Source organism: Poecile atricapillus, chromosome 2, assembly GCF_030490865.1.
Source record: "Poecile atricapillus isolate bPoeAtr1 chromosome 2, bPoeAtr1.hap1, whole genome shotgun sequence".
In the NCBI taxonomy this organism is placed as follows: Eukaryota; Metazoa; Chordata; class Aves; order Passeriformes; family Paridae; genus Poecile; species Poecile atricapillus.
The window spans coordinates 137,687,030-137,709,379 of NC_081250.1; the positions used below are offsets into that span (position 1 = coordinate 137,687,030).

The following is a 22,350-nucleotide window of genomic DNA, read 5'->3' on the forward strand; positions in this document are numbered from 1 at the left end:
TACTATGGGCATGGTGAGGCACTGGAACAGGCTGCCCAGAGAAGTTGTGGGTGACCCATAAGTTCAAGGCCAGGCTGGATGGAGGTCTGAGCAAGCTGTTCTAGAGAATGATGTCCCTGCCCATGGCAAGAGAGTTGGAGGGCTGGAACTAGATTGTCTTTAAGGTCCCTTTCAACCCAGACCATTTCTTACAGAAAGAGCTAATGAATGTTTAAACCATCAAAATAGTTCTACTATTTAAGATACAAATAACCTTTTGGTTTGTTGTTTTGTTTTTTTTTCCTCCACAAAAAAGGCAGGCTAACAAAAAGAAACAAAGTAGACTAATTGACACAATGGGCAAGGAAAATCTCATTGTGAAACCCTTGCCCTTCAGATTGTCTAAATTTTACAAAATTAATAACAACTTCCAATACTTTTAAAGGATTGTTTTCGGCAGCCCTAGATAAAAACAATTTTAATATTACCTGCAGTAATACATAATAATAATTAAATAATAATTTTCTTTATACTTTTTATATAACATTTCAGCTTCTTTAGGTTTTCCCATCAATCCTTCCTCTTTTAAAGTGCTGAAGGATGCTATCTCACCTACCTTTTGTATCTCCAGATAAAAACTTGCTGTCTGATTATATTGGATGGCTTATAGAGGAGTCAAATATAAATTATACCATGTTATCAGTGTGAAAATTTTCACTCATTAAACGACAGATGCAAAATTGTGTTAGAACAATTTATAAAATGAAATAAAATACTGTAAGGAATTAATAGGAAGGTTAACCCATTTTTGGAAACCTATTTTTTGTTTAAAGGATAAGAATATAATAGAGAAGAAAATAAAGCATTCAAAGTCTTAAAAGGGTTTGAACATAAAGTATCCGTTGTTATTGAATAACATTCCTCTTGAGGTAAAAGGACCGATAATCCAGTTAAATACTCTTACCCAATTTCACAAAACGGCAAGGGGAAAGTAAAAGCAGATACCTCCCTTGTGGGATGATTCTTTTTGTTAATTACAGTGTAGCTAGAGTATGAAGACACCATCTGTTTCACTCAGACAACATTATGTACTCAAAGAAAGTATATGAGTACTTGAAATAAAGTTGCAAAAAATTGTCCTTCTCTTTCCTCCATCTCCTCAAATATTTTTCTATATTGCTTAGTGAAATATTTCCATTGAGCAATATGTTATTCAGGTTATGTAGCCATTTGCACATTACTTTTAAAATCTTAATTTAGGGGAGAAAAATAAAAATCTCTCTTATTCTACTGAGAATATACACCCAAATTGTGCCACATCGACTATTTGAGAAGAATCACTGATTTTTGAGAATCTGGACTAAAGAGAAAGAGAAATGCTGAGGCACAAAAATCACTGCAAGTTCATCAGTTCCTGTTTTATAACTTTATTCCCATGTACTATCCATTTTTCCTTATAACTTCATTCTTATTCTGCATCAATCTGTTCTTCCACTCAGCTTAAAAGACTACCTAAATAAGTTCAGTGCATAATGGTCTCTCTCTCGGGCTTCAACATTAAATGTAAGATCATGTCTCAGAATGGAAACACATACGTGAGAATCTCTCAAACAGGCTCTGGAAGGGGCTATGGTTGTGAAATGGCAAAAATACCTGGGAGCCAAGGGATTAAAACCTCTATAAATAAACTGATGGACTAGAATCACTCTTTCACTACAAATCAAATATCTTTCACTTTGTAGTCCCATTTACATAATTCATTCTTCCTTCAAATTACTGTATGCACATACATGTATTTTTCATAGACATAGAAAGAATGAGAATAGGGGAAAACAAGGGCTGATAAAACTATCATACACAGGAAGCACAATGAGGCAAACAGTGTTAACATTAAGAGTCTCTGTGTCGACCCGTGTTAGAAATGTTGCTGCTACTACACAAAATGATATTAGACTAGATCTTGCTAATCTTGAAAAAAATATATATAAATTTCACTGACCAGAGGAAAAAGAAGGTCAAAATGGACCTGGTTCAATTATTTCTTCTGTTTCAGCAATAAAATGTCTAAAGGGATTTAATAACAGTTAGCTAACTGTTTAGATTTGTCATCCTGCTGCCTGTAATATGATGATATAGCACTAGAAGGCAAAAGGGAGAAGGACATTGCTGTTCCTGTGGAGCTCTTTTCTGTTTCATCCCATACAATCACAACAGAAGTGAAAACTCCTCTCAAATGCCTCTGAATGCAGAAACTCTTACCGATTAGAAAAGAATGGATAATTTAACATGCCTCCTTCATGAAAAACACTAATCATAATCATAAGCATTATGGCACTGCCCCAGCTGACCTTGAAAACCAAAACTAGCAAAGACTTGATATTTTATTGGTTTTTTTTATTTGTTTCTTTAAGATAAAAATAAAGCTTTACAACAAATGTCGAATTCTGTGCCAATTCTTTCCCTTAAAACGTCAGAAATGTTGTCACTGATTTCAAGTGTTTCCACCATGACAATTATCTGTGAGTGAACTTGTAAAATAAATTAAAAATTAAATTCATTAACTTACTTGAAAACTGTATGGCGAATCCAGATTTACTGATATAAAAATCTGTGTCAAACTGGATAGTGACTATGTTGAGTGTACTGTGAATGCCTTCAGGAATAAGGGAGCCACTAATTTCTTTGAGCAGCATCTCATTCTCAGGTGGACCATCCCAAACTCGAAGAATATCATGGGATGCCTCAGTATCAAAAGCAAGAAATTGGAGGCTGAAAGAACACCATGATTTTATTGTCAGCTTTAATATTACTCAACAACATAACTTTAATGACAAAACTAAACAAACAACAGAAAAAAAGCAAATTAAATTTAATTTAAAAAAGAAAGTTTTCATAATGTTTCACACTTTTAACTTTGAATGCATGAAATCCCAATACTAAAATTAATTTGAAAGAAAAAAAGACCTTAAACTATTTGAATTTGTCCACCATAAAGTAGTGTATTACTTTAGCCATTCAAATAAACTATAAGTATCTATGTAATCTTTTCAGGAAAGAGTTTCAGTTTTTCTAAGACAATATTATACACCACAATCCCATTAAAACAAATTAACTAAAAAGAAATGAAAAAATACAGATTGTGTTGGTTTGTTATTTTGTAGGTTTGGGTTTTTTTTAAATGCAGTCTTTCACTAAAGAGTTCTGCTGCATCCAGCATTTCACAAAATTATCACCAATTTTAAAGTTCAATCTTCCTTGGATAATCCTTATTGAAAAATCAAAACTTTCAACCAAAATCTAAAATGGCAAAAACAGAGATCTGCATCTTAAGTTTTAAGCCCCCAATCCCTTCTTTCTTACTTCACTCTAGAGGCAAGATTTGGTTATTATAGTCAAAAAAATGTGTTAAAATTTTAAGATTAATTTTCAGTACCTGACAATATTTCCTGGGTCCACTTCAATCACCCACATGCAACGCAGATTGTTGTCATAGGGAAAAGGATATCCAGGAGACAAGATTCTTCCTGATGACTCTCCTTTAAACCGTCCTCCACATTCAGCTAATAAAAAACAACATTATGGAATGATCGTACAGCTAATCACCTGAGCAATCAATTTATACATCTTCTCTTTTGTTAAACTGACCATATGCCACAATATTGTAAAACAGCATATAAAGTCTGCATTTCACCCCTTGCTTCACCTACTTACTCAATCCCCAATTTCCTCTAAATGAAGATGAAAAAGAAAGCTACTTTAATATTTAAGCCTTGTCTTCTTTTCACTCTCCTATGGGAATAATTGAGCCTGTAAGTAGCTGCAAAACTTATGGAGTCATAGTAATAATGTAAAGGAACAGGAGTAACAAAAATACAAAATAACTTTATATCTCTCCATATCTAAATTATTTTATTTGATCTGTTTTATATAAATACATGAGATTTTTCTAGCTTATTGATATTTATATATAAGTAAAAAAACCCTCTAATTTTACAATGCCTTTCTGATTAAACTTTTTATGTTGATTATTTGCTGACATTAATTACTGTATGTATTAGGACTTTCAGTGTGCACAAACGTTTAAGAATTAGAATCTTTTTTTAACATAAAAAGGCAATACTGCTTAGATAAATTTAGATGAGATATATGCAGAGAGAACTCTAAATGCCTGTGTAAATGTATCTGTACACATATCAGATCGTATCAGATCATACACATTAGATTTTACATAGATCTAACAATCTTTAATTTTTTTCTTTCTTGCATTCAAAAAAATAAGTAAAGAGATAAAAAAATAGAAGAGTGTAATACCAATGCATGATGGTAGAGGATAGTCCCATGCCCTTCTTTCCCCAGTCATACACTTCAGAAGGCTACTTCCATGGAGTGTGTAACCTGGATTGCATCCATAAATTATAGTACTTCCAGCAAAGTGACCTTGGTCACTGATTTTATATCCAAACTGTGGCACACCAGGGTCCTCACAATGTGACAGCTCAAAACCTGTGTGAGGAATAAAATGTTGTATTTACAGAATCAAACAGAAAAAATACATTAAATTCAGATTTTCTGGTTTCAAGTGGAAATCAATAATTTTCCAACTACATATAACAATGTCTTTAAGATTTCTTCTCTGTTTTTAAGCAGTCTAAGTTGGATAACTGCCTATACACCTTTCTTAGAGCATGACCAAGCTGTGTCACAAATTCAGTTTTCCTAAGAGTTCAATTAAAGACAGAAATAATCCATTATCATTATCAATAAGTTTAAAAATGTTATGATAAATTATAAACTGGCAGCTAAAGGGACTGTCCACTTACTTGTGAATAGACATTTAAAGGTTCATAAACAAAACTTAACAGCAGATTTCTCATTATTTTGCATAGTAACAACAGCAGCACAATAGCACCTGTGGCACCAAAGAGAAACTGTTATTTTCATCAATCCCTACCCTAATTTTTTATTCGGTAGTTTGCAAACTTAAGAACTAGATGCAGGAATCAATGATAATGATTATACAGAGAATTCAAGCCAAACAACTTGGACATTTTTGAGACTTCAGAGATGTGAAGCAAGAAGAAAACAAAATAACAATGCATTACATGGAAACAGGGAGGTATATGGGAAACATAAGCTGCAATTTTGGAGAAAATAATTTCTATTCCAAATCAAGTTCTCTGTTATTAACTGAGAAGCAATTTGAAACCTCACTTTGTTGAAAACCAAATTTTACCAAGACCATGTGGCTTAGAATGTGTGTAGGAAAAACAAAAGAGCCTTTGTATCAGATTGCTACTCCTACATATAGGTAATATGGGAGGAAATCAAGGGGTTTTCATGTCTTCTTTGTTCAACAAATCATTCACACAGTATCTGTCCATCTGGTCAGCAGTTGGTAGCTTTTCAAAATCCCTCCTCAGATGATGCATTGCTATTCTTGATTGAAAAAAAAAATTATTTTATTTTATAGTCAAAACACTTGTAAATGCATTTTAAATTGGATTTTAAAAAAATTTTAAAAAAATTAAAAAAAATTAATTTTGGATAAGGCTAAGGTAAAGGGAAAAAATAAAAGTATCAAATGTTGTATGTTTCTGGTTCTTCCTTCAACTCTTTTCATGTGTGACTGAACAGCCTCCACAACCTCTGACCTGAACTTTTCTCATTCCTAAACTATTGTCTCTTATTACAGTGTGTGCTGCAGAAGCTCTGAAAGACATTTAAGTGAGTCCCAGATGAAGAACCATTGTTGAAAATACTGGTCTGGACACTTATTGACCAGTTAGAATTTCCTGTCTTCTAAGAAAACTTCTGACCACACTGAAAAGCAGTTCAAATCTGCCTTGATCCCTGATTTGTCCTCAATTCTGGACAGCCTCCTTACAGAACCAAAACCAGCTTATTAACAGATCATCTCCCTTTTGAGGATGAACATGTAGCTCCATTGCCTAACCATGGGAACCAGCAGCATTTTTGCTGCCCTAACTGCAAGTGACCAGTAGGGCATGGTGGGGCAGTTTATGCTGGACAGCACACAGGGAGAACACCTCTTTGAAGGGTGAAGCTTCCACTGGCCCAATAGAGAGACCTGAAGTCCTCATAACTCAGCAAAGGGGCACTGGTTTTTGATCATCTGCACAGCTCAAGGGTGCTCATCCAACCTGACCCTCAAGGCAGAATGGTGGGCACTCCTCTGAGCAAAGGCTGCAGCACTGACTGGGAGGTTTGCACCATCTCTCCTGGTTTATGGATTCATTCAGACAGAGCTCAGACTGAGCTCTTCCTTGTATCCAATCTAAACATGGCCTCTTTCAGTTTAAAGACAGTACCCCTTGTCCTGTTATCACATCTCCTTTTAAAGAGTCCCTCTCCATCTTTCTTGTAGGCTCTCTTTAGGTGCTGCAAGGTCCTATATGGTCTCCCCAGACCCTTCTCTTTTCCAGGCTGAACAGGCCCAAATCTCTCAGCCTTTCTTCACAGGAGAGGTGTTCCAGGCCTCTGATCATCTCTGTGACCTTCTTCTGGACCTAATTTTTTTCTTCCAATTCTACCAATGTCAACAAAAGAAGATTCATCACTATTCAGGCTAAGAATTCTTCAGGCTACGAAAGTGTACTTCAATATGAATGTCTCAAAAGACAGGAAATGTTATTGATAAGGTTCAAGTGCTGAGCTTGGTTGTACCTATATAAATAAGAAAAATTAAATTCCTTGACACTTACATAGTAACACAGCACTGAAATTCCTATCTTTGATCATAGAGTACAGTCCTGTTCTATAACGTGCTATTATAGAATATAATTATGCAACTTTTATCTGAAAAATAATTACATACTCTTTTATTATCTTGAGATATTTTTCTTTCATGTTTCAAGAATTGTGCTATTTTTTATTAGAATTAGTTTAAAAAACATTATGCCGAGCTTTTAAATGAACCATTTTTGAACAGGTGAAAAAAGAATGATTTGAGCACAAGGACAAAAAAAAAAAGATGTTGAGAGCTGCATTGCAGAATTACCTTATAACACTGTCCTTCTTGATAAAAATTAGTTCTACATAATAATTCAGTAATGGCAAAAAAACTATACACTAAAAGAGTCATATACACTACATGTCAGTAGTCATGTGCTACAATTTTCAGAAACTGACAATTGGTACAGTAGATGTATAAGCTTCTTCCATACACCCTCTAAGCCAGAGATCAGAAACATTTTTCCCTCTCCTCATCTTCATAGTTTAAATCCATATATAGGTTTTTGTTAGGAACCTTTCTTTAGCATTTTGGTTTCAAATTGGATTATTCTAAACAATAATCCAAGCTCAGAAACAAAAGCAAAGTAACTTTCAGAGATGAGTGTTAAGAAGGAGAATTTCCTTTACTTAGGACTTATCTTTATGAAGCAATGCTTTTTAGTTGCATTTCTTTAACTACTCACATACTTCAATATTTTTATGTGCTAAAACAATTAACTGAAACTTACTCTGTTTTTTCTTATGCTCTCCAAAATGAAAAAATAACCTTCTAGAAAAACAACAGTGATTAATGTACCAGATTAAATGTCAAAGCCAGGTTTCAGTATGCTATGTGTTTTGGGTTTTTTGAGGTGCAATGGAATTATATTATTTTGGCGAATAATTTGCTGTCAGTTTCTTCCATAACTGTCATTGAACTGCATTTTCATCTTATGAGTGAGGAATTTACATTCCTTTAAAAGTATAAATCTATTCCTATTGTTTTCTCAAATACTTACTGGTATACACAAGCTGAAAACCTTCATCAGTGCCCTCCATGTCCGAGTTAAATTCCAACCATAAATGATTTGAAGTGCTACTTAGTGTCAGACCTCTTAATGATGCCCCAGTATATGCTCCCAGCAGGTGAGCAGTGTTGTCTTTTCCATCATAGATCTGTAAAAAATGTGAGCTTTACAGTTATGAAGAAAGAAAAGAAAATATCTTTTACTTACAAAACAATTCTGTAAATCTGCTTTAAGAAGAACAGCTCTGCCAAGGGAGATCTATTGCCAGTCAACCTGAAGTACTGTTCAGATAAACTATTTGTCTCTCCTGACTTAAGCTGATTTAGGTGTGGTGAATTTTCAAATGCAGTTTAAAATACTTTTTTAATTCCTTTTTTACATAAAAATAGAAGGGGGCAGAGGTGCCATATCAGCTCAGGGTTTTTAGATCTCTGTGTTTTTTCTTTCATTGTCAGTATTGTAATGCTAATCACAACCTATCAGGAAACATCTACAATGTCTATCTGCCTCAAGTCTGAGGCAGCACAACAGAAAATCTCACCTATCCCCAATTTTTGGCCTCTTAAATAAATCTGTGGTGGCTTTTTATGCTGTGAAGACAGGTTAAAATATAACTGTGAAGTCAAAGGAGACTAGGAAATAAATTTAACAACTGCTTCTGTAAGTTGAAAGAGTATTGTAATCTATATGTAAATCATAGCACCTCATTTTTATTATTTATTTTTCTTCAAGTGTTGTTCTTTTCCATCTATCAGAATACTAAATATGTAGAACAATCTTCTAATAATTCTCAGGAAGTTTCCTTACAAATCTGGTTGCTGTGAAACACCACAGGTTGTTTTATTCCTGTAATTCTGAAAAAAAACTTCCTATGATTTAAGTAAAATTTCTCACCCAAACATTATTTCCTGTAGTATTTATTTAGGGACTTCTATAATAACTACAACTTTGATTGATCTGGTTTATGAAAAATTTCACTTGCAAATCAGTAAATTGACCTGTGAATAACTTTCAAATTGCTATAAAGGGAAATTGTAAAGCCTTATTAAAATATACTGAATTGTCTGAAGTTCTAAATTCTATTTTAATTCTATTAATTACAAATGTAATTAAAGTTTGAATTTTTAAATAGGAATCTTCATCAGAATGAAATCAAAACACGTACACCAGCAACAGTAGTAAGGCAACAAAGTAAATGTGAAATATTATGATGCCTGTTTCCTATCTGTAAGAATGAGTTACACACCTAATTCCTATTTTCCAGAAATCCTCATGTCTCTAGTAATAACAAAGACTTTACATTTAATGATATGCTGAAATAAAACAAATAAGTGACTTCTAGCAATCTGTAATGAGTAAATAATTGTACAGGAGTTTAAGATGCACAAGATGACATAATTCTTTGGTTTTTACTGACACAAACAAATTCCAACAAACTTAAATTTAGAAGCCAATGTCCTCATATGGAATAAAAGTAAGAAATCAGAGAAGAAAAAAGTGCAATTAATGCATATCAACTAAAAATAATTTCAATATATATAAAGCAGTATTAAGATAGACATCTTATCTTTTATAGAAACTTCTTTAAACTATACTGAGATCAGCAATCAAGTCAGAAAAAGAAAAAAAAATCCCCAAACTAACCCCAAAGCAAAAAAACAAAAACCAAATCAAACAAAACCAAAAAAACCCCACCCAATCCAGAAAATTAATTCTGAAATGCACTAAGCAGTTTTAGCAACTGAAAGAAAAATACCCATTTCAGGAGAGCTACTGGTATCCAGCAGATATATTTATATTTATATTTATATCATGACAGACTTAAACAAAACCCAGCTTGAATCCACTCATAATTAATAATAATCTAGGATTCAGGATTTATTTTATTTTTAAAAACTATATAAGAGTAAACTATTTCTTGTTATCTGTGTTTCACGAATACTTAACCAAAAAAGCTGTAATAAGTTATACCAACTATTCTCAATGTCTCACCAAAACTTTGAATAAGCCATGTCATGATACCAATTTTCTTCATGTTAGAATTTCCTCATACACACTTTATTGCAAATTTTGTTAGATGTCCTACCCTATTAAATCTTTCACATTAGTCCACTGACATCTCATTAGTTAATATTAATTCAGTTTCATGGGCTAACTAGCTGTCACACTGTATAATATTTTAAACCTATATAATTTCTATGAAGGAACAGAATTTAAAGTATCAACAGTTCTGAAACTGATTCCTTTGAGTAGGAGAGCTGCATTTGGCTGAGGCAGGATTGTGATTCATCTGAACACTAAATTGCATTATTTTTTTCCTTTGGTTGCTGTCTTTCAGACATTCAAAGTAACCCTCTTCTTAAGGCACTGGGGTCTCCCTTAGGACAAAAAATGAATGCATGTTTTGTAGTGTAATTCTCAATTTAGGTCACACTTTCATTTCTCTGATGCATTTGAGTTAATATGAAAAAAATGGAAATTTATAGAATCATTTGAATGATACATCTGAGTTTGCCAATAAAGTGGTAGCAGACCCTTTTGAGATTTACAGAACCAGCACTTTCTTTCTAACCTTGTTAAGCTAGATGGGAGCTAAATATTTTGAATGAATTAGTAATTCAGCTTCATAATTTTTTTTGGAAGGTTATATTATATGTGAATTAAGGTAGCATAATTAACTTATTTTTAATATATAATTTTTTCTTTATTTCTTTTTTTTTATTTTTTATTTTTATTTTAAAATATACTTTCCTATAGGCCTTGCCAACACATCTAGATTTAAGTCACTTGGATGCTAAAGATAAGTCCAAGTATAATCAATATAAAAATATTATTTGGTTGGATATATTTTTCCTGTCATCCTGTAAAATGAATTCAAAGACAAGTGGTTCATGACTGGATAATGCCTGCATATGCCAATATCAAACTATTCAGAAAACAGAAGTCCATCTTTATTAGGTATTTAATGGCCCAATCTTTTAAATGATTAATTCATAAAGAAAAACAAAGGCACAGAAAATTGTGTTAATGTTCTTCATACCACAATAATATGTTGAAATGTTATAGGGAAGGATGCTAATAGCTCATGCTCTACCTAAATATTTGAATAGATGTGATATTCAATTTTTGAAAGAGTGTTGTTTGCATTTACAATTAGAGGGAAAATAAAACTTGCTAATCTCGTTAGTGGCTCCATTACCAACAAATTTTAAATGGAAATAAATGCCCTTTTTTCTGTTAATATATTGAAATATATAAAATTTTAGCAAGGGAGCATCGTAAGTGAATGTATAACATTTGTGCATTTTAATCAAGTTATTTTTGAGATCTTCCATTGAAACATAAAAGGCATATGGATATGAAGATCTGTTCCTTTATAAAGAGAAGAAATAACATAAAATCAGCAGCTCAGAACTGAGGCTGTCAACGCCCTGTCAAATGTATATCACATGCGAATGGAAGCACTAATATAAAGACAGAAAAGGGTCCATATGTTTGGGGGATGTGGTGGGGGGGGGTTGTCCCCTCCATTTATTACCTTTTTCTCAGTCCTATATTCACGATGATATTACTAAAAGTATTATTACAATTATAATCATTAAGATTCTTAAGGAAAAAAGTAGCAAAAAGGTCCAAATATCACATCCCTTCAAAGTCTTTGCCCAAAACCCTCAAAAATGGAATCATGTGCACACATTTAAAATCTGGCCCATAGAGGAGACAATGAACAAATGCAGTAAAACTGAATCCTCTGTGTTTGGCAGGAGCACAAACAGTGCTGAGCCAAGCACAGCCGAAGAGAAACCTGAGTGCCAGTTCTGTTTGCTGACACGCTGTTACCTGCCTGTTGCTGCAGTGAGTGCTTTAGTAAAAGGAAAAAGAAAGATTGCTTTACAATGTTATTAAAATTAATTCTTAAATCAGTATTTTCTACATGGGTGCAGTATCACCTACCACATCAATTCTCACACTACATAAAGCCAAACACATAGTCTACTACAAAAGAGAAAAAAAAATCTTTTCATATTCAGTGTTCCTTTTTCTTTTCTTTTAGGTTTACTCAGTGAAATCTGTCTGCAGAATTTTTGGATGCGGTTTATTGTTTTGTTTTTTAATGTTATCAGAAAACCAGCCATTAATTGGTACCATACATAGGTACCTTTTTATTAATGCTGAAATCTAGTGAAAATAAAGGAAACAATCATATTAGCCATGTCCAAGTTTCAGTTTTAATAGAAGCGCCTTTTTCCCTGTAAATCAAAATGTTATAATATCCTTAATATGAAAGAATATTTTCTACATTCAACAGATTTCAACACAAATAACACGTTCACCACTATCAATGAACTATTCAGGCAAGCAGAACAAAGATAACTCTGTTCTTTCTGTGTATATCTCAAGGACTTGCTTACAGCTAGCAGAGACAAGAGAGTTTATGAGCAAAATTGGTGGATGCAGACAAAAGCAGGGGAAAAAAAGCCAGGCAGAAATATTTTAATATCTTGGAAAAAATGCATTATTTATCTTTGCCTCCCACATAGGCAGTTTACTCTAAAAATATTGAATTCTGGAAATATAGTGCACAACTCAGTTTTCAGTACAATTGCAAAGAAGGAAGCAAGTGTTATAGAGTTTCTGAGATTAATATTAAATGGATTGGCATGTAGTGATTGTACAGATCCTAAATTCTTCATAAGTTTTCATATAACTTTCATAAATATTAAAACAAGATATGGCACTTTCAAGAGCAGGTTATATCCCTACATTAAAAAAAAAAAAAAAAAAAAAAAAAAAAAAGAGAGATATATTTATATATTTCCTACAGTTTCTAATAAAACCCGAAAAGAACTACACCATTAACATAAGTAGCCAGAGCAGTTACAATGAAAGAACAGGAGAAATGCATACTAAATGAAGCAAATGAAAAACAAATTATATGCTCTGAAACCTCTGTTCTGTACCAGTTCAGAACAGATAAAAGAGAACTCCTCCTTCTTTGCCCCTGGAGTAATAGTGAGGGTGGTGATTTATTTGTGTTAAATAAGCTGTTCCTCTCTAGTGCTGCCTTCCCAGTACAGCTGTTTCATTGTTTCAGTCACAGTGCTTGTCAGATATAAGCGTCCTCCCTGGTCAGTTAACTCACACGGCAAGCAGCTGACCTCATGGTTCCATTAAAGAACTTGTCAAAATTTTACTAGAATACTCAGTCTATTCAGACTTTGAATGGAATTTTAGCTGCATACCTCTAGTGATCTAAAAATCCTAGCTGCAAGAAAAAGTAACACAAAACACATTACTAACTTCTTTGTCAGTGTTTTCATCTCTAGCTTCTGATGAAAAGAGATGGATTATCCAAGCAAAGTTTGTCACTAAAAACCTGAGCTTTAACCATGAAATATTATGGAGTTGCTTCATTTGTGTTTGGGGGAAGAAAGACCTCTACAGAAGGAGGTGTTTTAAGTATCTTGATTTTAAAATGATGACTGCTATACACTCCCTCATTCCCAATTGATGGGGAATTCTGTATTCACTATATGTCACTGTTTAGAAAACAGGATGAAATTATTTTTCTTCTTTTTTTAACTTAAGTTCCTTCCAGTTACAAAGTAGTGATACATATTAGGTTAAAAGCATTGTTGACTATTAATGGTTCATTTAAAACAAAAAATATAACTGTAATGTCCTATTCCTCTAGCCAAAAGGTGATTCTCTACATTCAGCAAAACAGGAAAATTAGGCAGTATATTCCCTTTCTCAGAGTAGACTAGGAGCACAGAAAGGGATAAACACACAACTGCAGAACTGATTCTGGGAGAGCAGTTTTGGAATATGTGACTGCTAACGTGTTTCCTGAAGAATTTTTCGTTATGAAATGAACACAAAAAAAGTGTGATAGAGTTAAGACAGTTTGTGAGAATTTCATAGAAGAAAAGAGGCAGGAAAAGACATTATGGATTCCACAGGTATTTCTTCCCACAGCTGTAAAGCCAGAGTGCCTCTGTCTTGTTATGATGTCAGACAGACTGAAAAATGACAATCATAACCAAGAATACCTCTTACAGTTTATTTTAGATTTTTTTTTAATAGGGAGGAATTTCAGCTACTTATTATAAATCAAGGCTGCTTAGTTGAAAAACAAACACTTTTAATTACACAACACCAGTTTCATTTAAAAAACACACCTGCAATATACAGTAAATATTTCTGCCACTGACATTTACAGCTGAGTGATGGCCTTCCTCTATTTATAGTTCATTTTGCATGACTCTTAATTTCACATTAATTGAGTAGCAGTATTAAAGCAGAATTTTCTTCTGTAAGTCTCTGAGTTAAGATTGTCTAGTTAAACATCTGAAGTGCATATGGTTCAAATGGCACTTAAAAAGTCATAAATGATTAGATCTTTACAAATATGTACATTAAATTATTAAGAAAGAAAAAGAAGACAAAAGATTATTTTTTTTATTTTTATATTCATTTATATTTATCTGACTGTACATAACTGTAGCTCCATTCCCACAGTGGTATATCTTTTCAATTAAGATAATAGAGTTGAATGGTTTCAATCTAAAAAATCTTGAGAAAAATCCATCCATATGTTTTTATTGGCTAACAATTACTTGAACAACTGGTTTGGGTGGTTCATTGATTGGCTTGAGGTTTTTTCCATACTACTTACATTTTAATAAATACTAAACAGCTTTCAAATTAAATCTTTCAAAATTAATTAATGTAACAATTAAAGGGCATCCACTTGGTTCTCAAATAAGCAACAATTTTAATATAAAATAAACACACCCGTGCACTCTGGGTAGCCTTTGGTTTATTTTTTTTGCTTCTCTTTTGCTTTAAGATGAGCATAATTTTTTGTTTGTTTAAAGCCCTTTGATTTTCTTTTTGATGCCTGATTTCATTTTATATTAGTTGTTTAGGTCTGCTTATACTTTAGGTATATTTAGCTCCTTTTGGAAATGCTTGTATCTCTGACTAATGACAAGTCCTACCCTAATGCACAGATGGGTACAGTTAGATGAGATAAACCCCAGTATGAATTACAGCTGTTTCTCAGGAATAAATATTTTCATAATACCTCTCATTTAATAAGCACATGGAAGAATATGGCAGAAAAATGTTTTCAAATCAAACATGATTTGCATGGTACCTCTTGTTCCTTTGATTTCACAGAGGCAAATTTAATTAGCTTACATATTCTGAAGAAATGGACAATTATTGAATCACGGGTATCTTATTGCACTGTGTGCTATTGCAGATGGTATATGTGAAAAGACACCCTGATCAACATCAGCTTTAAATGTGTACTTGGCTTATTACTGTATGTGTATTACTTGCAAGTAATACATGCATCTGGAGCTATACTTTTTGGAGTACACTAATAAAATCTATGAACAAATCAAAGATAGAGGGAAATTACTGTATAAAACTATGGTAAGTTCTAGTATTCTTCTTTTCCCTTTGTTGTTGTTTTGTTCAATGAAAACCAGATTAGAGTTGTTTAAAGCGCAAAACTTATGTACAAAAGACAGGATGTAGACTGTGTTAAATTAAAGTTAAGGGTGTTATGTTTTATTATGTGTAGATCACAGCTCAAGTTATGAAGCTACTGTAGAAGTAAACAAATCAATAGATGTAATTGATGAATATTTAACACTAAAAATACAAATAACCATTTAGGTAACATTTGTTTCATTATTTCAACCTCTTTTTAATTATCTCTGGTCAGAAAAACATGTTAAGAAAACACATTATGGTGGTACCTGAGGGTGCCTAATTTTAACTTTTTTTTTAAATGGAACCAGCTTAGAAAGATATTTTATAAGAGATGCTTTATATCCACTTACCTGGTACTGTACTATTGCAGACAGATAAACCTCAGTGATGGGAGGTACTAGAAGTTCAGAAAAAACAAAAAAGTAACATGCTTACATACCTTAAGAACATCTCCTTGGGCTAAGTGAAATGTTCTGGCAGAAATATTGATTCCTTTCCCTGCTTGTACCTGAATACTATAAATACATTCATGGTTGTTTTCATAGTTAAGAGGATAATTGGGGGACAATAAGATTCCTTCATTATTTGTCGTGGAGGCTCCACATTCAGCTGCAATTAAAAAAAAATGTTAAGGCATGTTTTAATAGAACACATAAATATTTTTAGTAATAGTGATAATGATAATGTTAATGCAACCTAGTTCAACATTAATAATGTTTATTAATATCTAAAAACTAGTTTTAAGTACATGAGCATGACAGTGATTGGAAGCTACAAGAATATTTCCAAATTGCAATATTTTAATAAAAGTATGTCATAAACCACTGAGAGTTAAAATAATATTAATGAAACATTTCGTAATCATATTTTTTATTGGCTCTTCCTTGAATTTTGTTGGATTTGTTCCAATTTCTCCAATGCTGAAATTCATAAAGACATACAAATTAAATGCAGGTAGAAGAATTCTATAAATTTATTTGAGTATTTTTTTATATATACACACACATGAATAAACATATATGTGTGTAGATACATATATTTACACACAGATTAATGATTTTTTATTTTTTTTCCTCTGGTATTATTTAACCAAGGTAACCAACATAGTCAATGGTGTAAATCAAAGTAGGAAAATATTACGTTATAGCTACCAGATAAATATAGAAAAAACAATTTCAATAACAAAAAAATAATAAAAATGTAACTTCCATGGAGGAAAAAAAAGTTAATTTAATTATTTTCAAGTAATACAGTTATTATTTCAAGAAGTAAAGCTTATAATTCAAGATTTTGGCAATTCATTTAATCACCTAAAAAAGCATGGAAACATAAACGCTTGTGGCAATGCTTCATTAGGCATTATTAACTAACTTTCACTTCCAATCTTACATTGGGCTAATACATAATTTTAATGAAGTAATTTTTAGCATTTAGTAACCACATATTTTAAATAGTCACTGAGAAACTATTACAATTCTTTGCCTCCTTTTTTATTTATTCTTGATAAATGGCCATTATAGTGCAATAAAAGAGTATTTCCTCTCATTTTAACAGATTGAGATTAATTTTAAATTTAACTGTAACAATAAATTTTATAGGTTTATGTTTGTTTTTAGGATCATTTCAATATTCTTGCTGCTTATTTTACCCACTCTCATGCGAATTCATCTTACTTATTTTAACCTGGGAAGTTAACTGATTTATAATTTCACAAAATAAGTAATATTCTGCAAAACTAATGGTAATCTTAATGCTTTGCAAAGAAGTTTAGGCAAACTATGGTGTCTATTCTAAAAGCTTTTATTTTTTATAATATTACTATAACTTCTATCCCAGACTTGTTTGAGCAACATTCAGGATATTGAAATATGTATTTTGTACATGAAATTAAGACAGCAATGACAAAAAACCCCAACTTGATAAACTACCCTTTCTGTATGCAGCTAAAGCAGACATTGCACAGAAAGCCAGATCAGGCACAGATCACAAAACAAACGTTTGATGACTACGTCTAATTCAGTGATATAGAGCAAGTACCCAAATAATTAAGGTGACATTATTTTGTCCTGGAACAGCTGGATGAACACAATCTAAGCAGAAGTGGGAAACCTCCTATTCCACATGATCACATCTATCCTTTTATTGCACTCTCAAATAAATGGGTATTTGCTATTTCAAAGATGCATAGGTCACTTTGAATTACAAGAGAAAGGAGTAAGATGAGCATAATTTCAGGATTGTGAGATCTCTTTTCCCATTCCAGAGGGATATAAAAGCCAAAAGGCACAAGGTAATTATGGTATTAAGTTGATCCAACAACTCTGGGCTATGTCAGAGCTATAATTCAAAGCAATTTTTAAAAATCTGAACACAGCAGTAAGCTAAGTGTTACGACATTTTTAGCTAGTGTTTTAGAATCATGATAAGTTTTCTGTTAAGAAGAAGGATGTCACCATGTCATCATGTTTCATGTCATTATATTTATCAATATGATTTTCTGAATTTAGAGAGAGAATATTGTGTTCCAAGTTGTGGATGTCCCATCCCTGGAAGCATGCAAAGTCAGGCTGAATGGGGCTGGAGCAACATGACTGAGTACAAAATGTTCCTGCCTATGGCAAAGGGATATACCACATGGTCTTAAAAGGTTCCTTCCAACCCAAAGCATTCTGTGATTCTTTATATCTTGTGTTAGCAGCCAAGAAAGCTAGTTTAGTAAAAGCAGTCTCAAAAGCACAGTATAATGGAATTTCTCCCACAGCATCATCACCGTTCCATGAAGGCACACAGTTGCTTCTTTTGTACACTCCTCAGCAGAATTCTGACAAAATCAACAGTTAGTTCCTGGCTTCTCTCCTTGCCTCCTATAAGTGCAAATTGTGGCTTAAAAAGCCACAACAGAACAACTAACTCCAAAGGATCAAACACCTGCTTAGACGGGAGTTATGATTATATTTTGGAACAAATGCTAAATCGAACAGGGAAGGTCCACAGTTAATACTGTAAGGGGTTCCAAACTACAGCATAGATAGTTCTGAGAATCTTCACTCCTATCTATAAACATGTGTGGATGCAAAAAGCAAGCAGGGAACAGAGCCTGTATGAAACTGAGTCACACAGGCTTCTCACTCTGGCCTGAGAAATCATAAGAAAGAATCCAAACAGCCCTTGGTGAAGGACAATTTGCAGGTGTTGTTTAGTCAAGGGGTGGTGTTCCACTTAACCAGTGCTGGTGATGTGTACCTTTAATAACCAATGAGAGTTTTACCTCTCGGACCTTCTCGAACATGTGCATAAAAGAAGATTAAGAATAATAAACTTTGCTCTCTTGTACAATGCAACTAAGAGAGTCATGTACTGCTTCACCACTCCTAATATAGTGCGACAATCAAAAGGTGGGTATATTGTTTAAAGTCACACGGAGCTTCATGGGACTTCCAGTTTCTTTCTATTCTCTGATGTTAATACTACAGCAAAGATAAAAAAGAGACCATAATAATTCTATTTGCATTTAAGTACTGAATAAAAAAGTGTCAGGAAAAAGTAATGTAAATGGAGTTCTTAAGTTTATAATAAATCCAAATTTAAACACGTGCAATTTTTTCAGTGTATGGAAAATAATTTTAACAGGCATTGCAGTGAGTGAAAGATAAAAAGAGACTTAAGAGGCAAACCAGGATAAAATTAAGGGTATGTGTAAATAGGGAAACATAGAAGAGAGAAAAGAGGTGACAAAACAGTACTTCAGAAGTAAAGGAAAAAAATTACAGTGGATCAGAGAGTCTGTAACCATTTTTAAAATCATACATAGAGCTGTTATCAGAATTTAAAAATATTTTGTAACTGCATTAATGTCTTTTTTTAGTAATATTCCCTGTTTGAAAGAGATAAAAATAAGGCTGCTTTATTAATAAAGTTTTGGGCTTTAAAAAAATTCTACTTGTTTCAGCTGAAACCTAGAACAGGCCGTACACACTTTTCTTGTATGAAAAATAATAGGAAAAATATTCCACTTCCAGATATATTTTCACAAAGACTTTAATTCAGCCTAATATAAAGTAGAAGAATGTAACACTAAGTGAATTACTGAAGTGAATTACTGTTTCCAGACTTGGGCAGAAATAATAGATTCATTTCAGTATTAGAAAGGAAAATAAACAAAAACCTCAAAGGAAAAATAACGAAAAGCAAAAACTTCTATAATAAGATAATTATAATAAAAGACTGTTATGCTTTTGGCTATGAATGTGTGTTCATTGCACCTTTCCATAATAAAACAGATTTTAACTGCTGATTATTAGTGTATTTAAATTCTGTAAGCGAGTAAGATATTGTGATTGCAAACGAGGAATGAGATGTATATATTCGGGTAACTTAACCATTTGAACACAATTCTTCAATCAATTGAATGGCAATAAATAAAATAAAATAAAATAAAATTTAATTTTTTTTTTAAAAAGGATAATATTGCAATATTTCTCCCAACTTAACGGATTAAATTCTTGCCATAATTATCAATGAAAAAACCATGGTCTCCTACTACAGATCAAAATTCAGACAGAGTGAAATTGTTTTCTTCAATACAATCCTTTAGAATCAAAATACAAGAGCTACATCTAGCAGTTCTGTGTTTTGAAAAGATGGTATCTCTTGGTCAGCAGACTGTATTGCAACAGCTTGACTGGACAAAAAGCAGAAGCATTCCAAAAAGGATTTTATCTTCAAACAACTTTGTACTAGATTGTAAATAAACAGTTACTTCAGAAACTGTATCTAAAGTCAGCGCTCAACAAAGGGTTTCTTATCAAGAAACCTAAGTTTGTCTTCAGACGTTCTACCTCTTCAACTGAAGGCTGGCAGAAACCAGAAAATAGACTCTTGTCAAAACAAGGCAGCAAAACAGATGATAGCAGAAAAATTCTGAAAGGATTAATTTGTTACTAAAGCTTTCATTCTGTGAATAGCGTGAGTCATAAGGTTATCACAAGTTTTCCAGGCAGTTTTTACATTCTGACAGGTTAAATACAGGGAACCCTATGCTGATGAAAAAAGTGAAAAGAACCTTGTCTTCTTCAAACAGTAAGAAGAGTGGGGTTTCCTTTTATTTTACATTGTTCCAAAATACAAGACTTCTTTTCATATAGAAAAAAAATGATTAACAGAAATTTCTCATTATGTACCTGCAATATGGGTATCTACTTCCTCGTTGATGTGAACATCAAAAGATTCATGTGGCTGCTTGTGTATTAAACTTACATCCAATATTCTTTGGCTGTTTTATGACTACATAATTTATCTTATAATGAAAGACAGTATTTCCACATCTGGGAAGATCCTGTATTTATGACCTAAAGATAATTTTACAAAAGGATGATATTTCTACATCAATGGCCAAATGGCCAATGGCCAAATACAAAAGAAATCTTTCTTAGAAAGACTTGCTTACATTATTAATGTTATTTTTCATAACCGAGTGTTCCAGCTGATGAAAATGGGTAGGAGTCCCCTATACTTTAAATAATATGCTCCTGCATTGCAGTTAATCAAAGGAGGATGAAGAAATAGCATGAGAAATGAGCTTCTACATTAACGTTAACAGTGCAAATCGTATTTTAAAACCCCACATTCTATATTAGATTAATTTAAACTACCATGTGCATGATTTTCCTTTAAACTAATTTAATATTCTTATAAAAAACCCCAACACCAACAAAAGTATCCCAAAACATGAACAACCAAAAAAACCCCTTCACAAATAACTCAGGAACTGCTGGAACTGTTGGAACTTAGTAAAAATTTTCACATGGGGAACAGGAACAGTTAAAACTTGATGCAAAATCTTACAATACATAAGAAATATTAAAAAACTTCTTATTACATCTTAATGCTATTATACTAACATATGATGAAACCTCAATGGCTGTACTTTGCTTTTTTCAGGAATCCTACCCCTGAAGAAAATAATAGACACATAACATACTCACACATTACAGAAGAAATATTTAAGGGAATAAATTTACTTCTGATGAACAGAATAAATTTTAGTATTCATTTGTTCCAAGATGAATCAATGACATTTGCAAGGGGATATCACAATCCTTAAACTCAGAATTCATGCTGCCCAAACATTCCACATATTAAAAAGAAATCTCTAAACTAGCAAAAGGACATTTTTTGAAGCAAAATATATTAAAAGCAATCTTTATCTTAAATGTTATGCACAGAAATGGATAGAGCTATGCAGATGAAGCAAAATTACAGGCATAAAGAATAGGAGGTGCAGAGGGTGGCCAACGATTCTCTTGTAAATACGAGAATTTACTACAGATGTATTGTGGAACCTTCCCTTCCTTATTTATGAATATCCAGTCAATGCTGAATTAATTTTTTCTGTCATATAATATAACCTTTTGGACATTTTTGAAATATCTGTTCTTGGTGTTCTTTGAAAAGCACCTTAACTAAAAGCTTGGCAAAAAAAACAAATCAGCAAACACTTCGGCAAAAAATTTCTACTGGCAAAAATTCATGTACATTATCTGAAAAGTATGCATCATGACAGAAATCAATGAGTTTGCCTGTACATATTTTATGTCTTTTTGTCTTTTTTATTTTCAAGGGGCATTTTCAAGGGGATTTTCCTTAGAAATCTGTAAGTCCAGAATTAGAGACTGCTTAGGACCTACTGAGAAGAATGAACAAAAAAAAAGTGAAAGTAGCACAGAAGAAAAAAGTTTTAATGTCAGTGTCTTTCAGTGAAGGTTTAGCAGTCTGGAAAGAAATCGTGTGGTCCTAAGAAAGCCAAATGAAAAGACTTGACATGACTAGGAGGCTATGAAGACATAGATTATTTTACACAGACAGAAAAAATTAGGGTCTATAAATTCAGACATGACAGTTATAATGAAATGTAATACAATTTGGATATTGGACAGCCTTAAAAGGAATGAAAAAACAGGTTGGAAAAGAGCAGGGGAGAGGGAAAAAAAAAAAAAAGCATGAGAAATCCTGGCATAATAGAGACAACTTTCTACATTTCTCTGAAAAGCAATTCCAAGAAAGAAATATGTGCGCTGAATACAAACACTGTATTTTGTTATCA

General features: G+C 32.7%; 1 protein-coding gene across 3 annotated transcripts in view; it reads right to left on the reverse strand.

Annotated features, from left to right (window-relative positions):
* The window catches only part of CSMD3 (CUB and Sushi multiple domains 3), a 573,013-nt gene that overhangs the window by 189,128 nt on the left and 361,535 nt on the right, over positions 1-22,350 (reverse strand). For all 3 annotated transcript variants that reach the window (XM_058831785.1, XM_058831783.1, XM_058831782.1), the window contains 5 exons: positions 15,688-15,857; positions 7,731-7,887; positions 4,291-4,482; positions 3,413-3,539; positions 2,546-2,748 (listed from right to left, as the gene is read on the reverse strand). In XM_058831785.1, the coding sequence (XP_058687768.1) occupies positions 2,546-2,748; positions 3,413-3,539; positions 4,291-4,482; positions 7,731-7,887; positions 15,688-15,857 (849 nt within the window). The remainder of the gene's footprint in view (positions 1-2,545; positions 2,749-3,412; positions 3,540-4,290; positions 4,483-7,730; positions 7,888-15,687; positions 15,858-22,350) is intronic.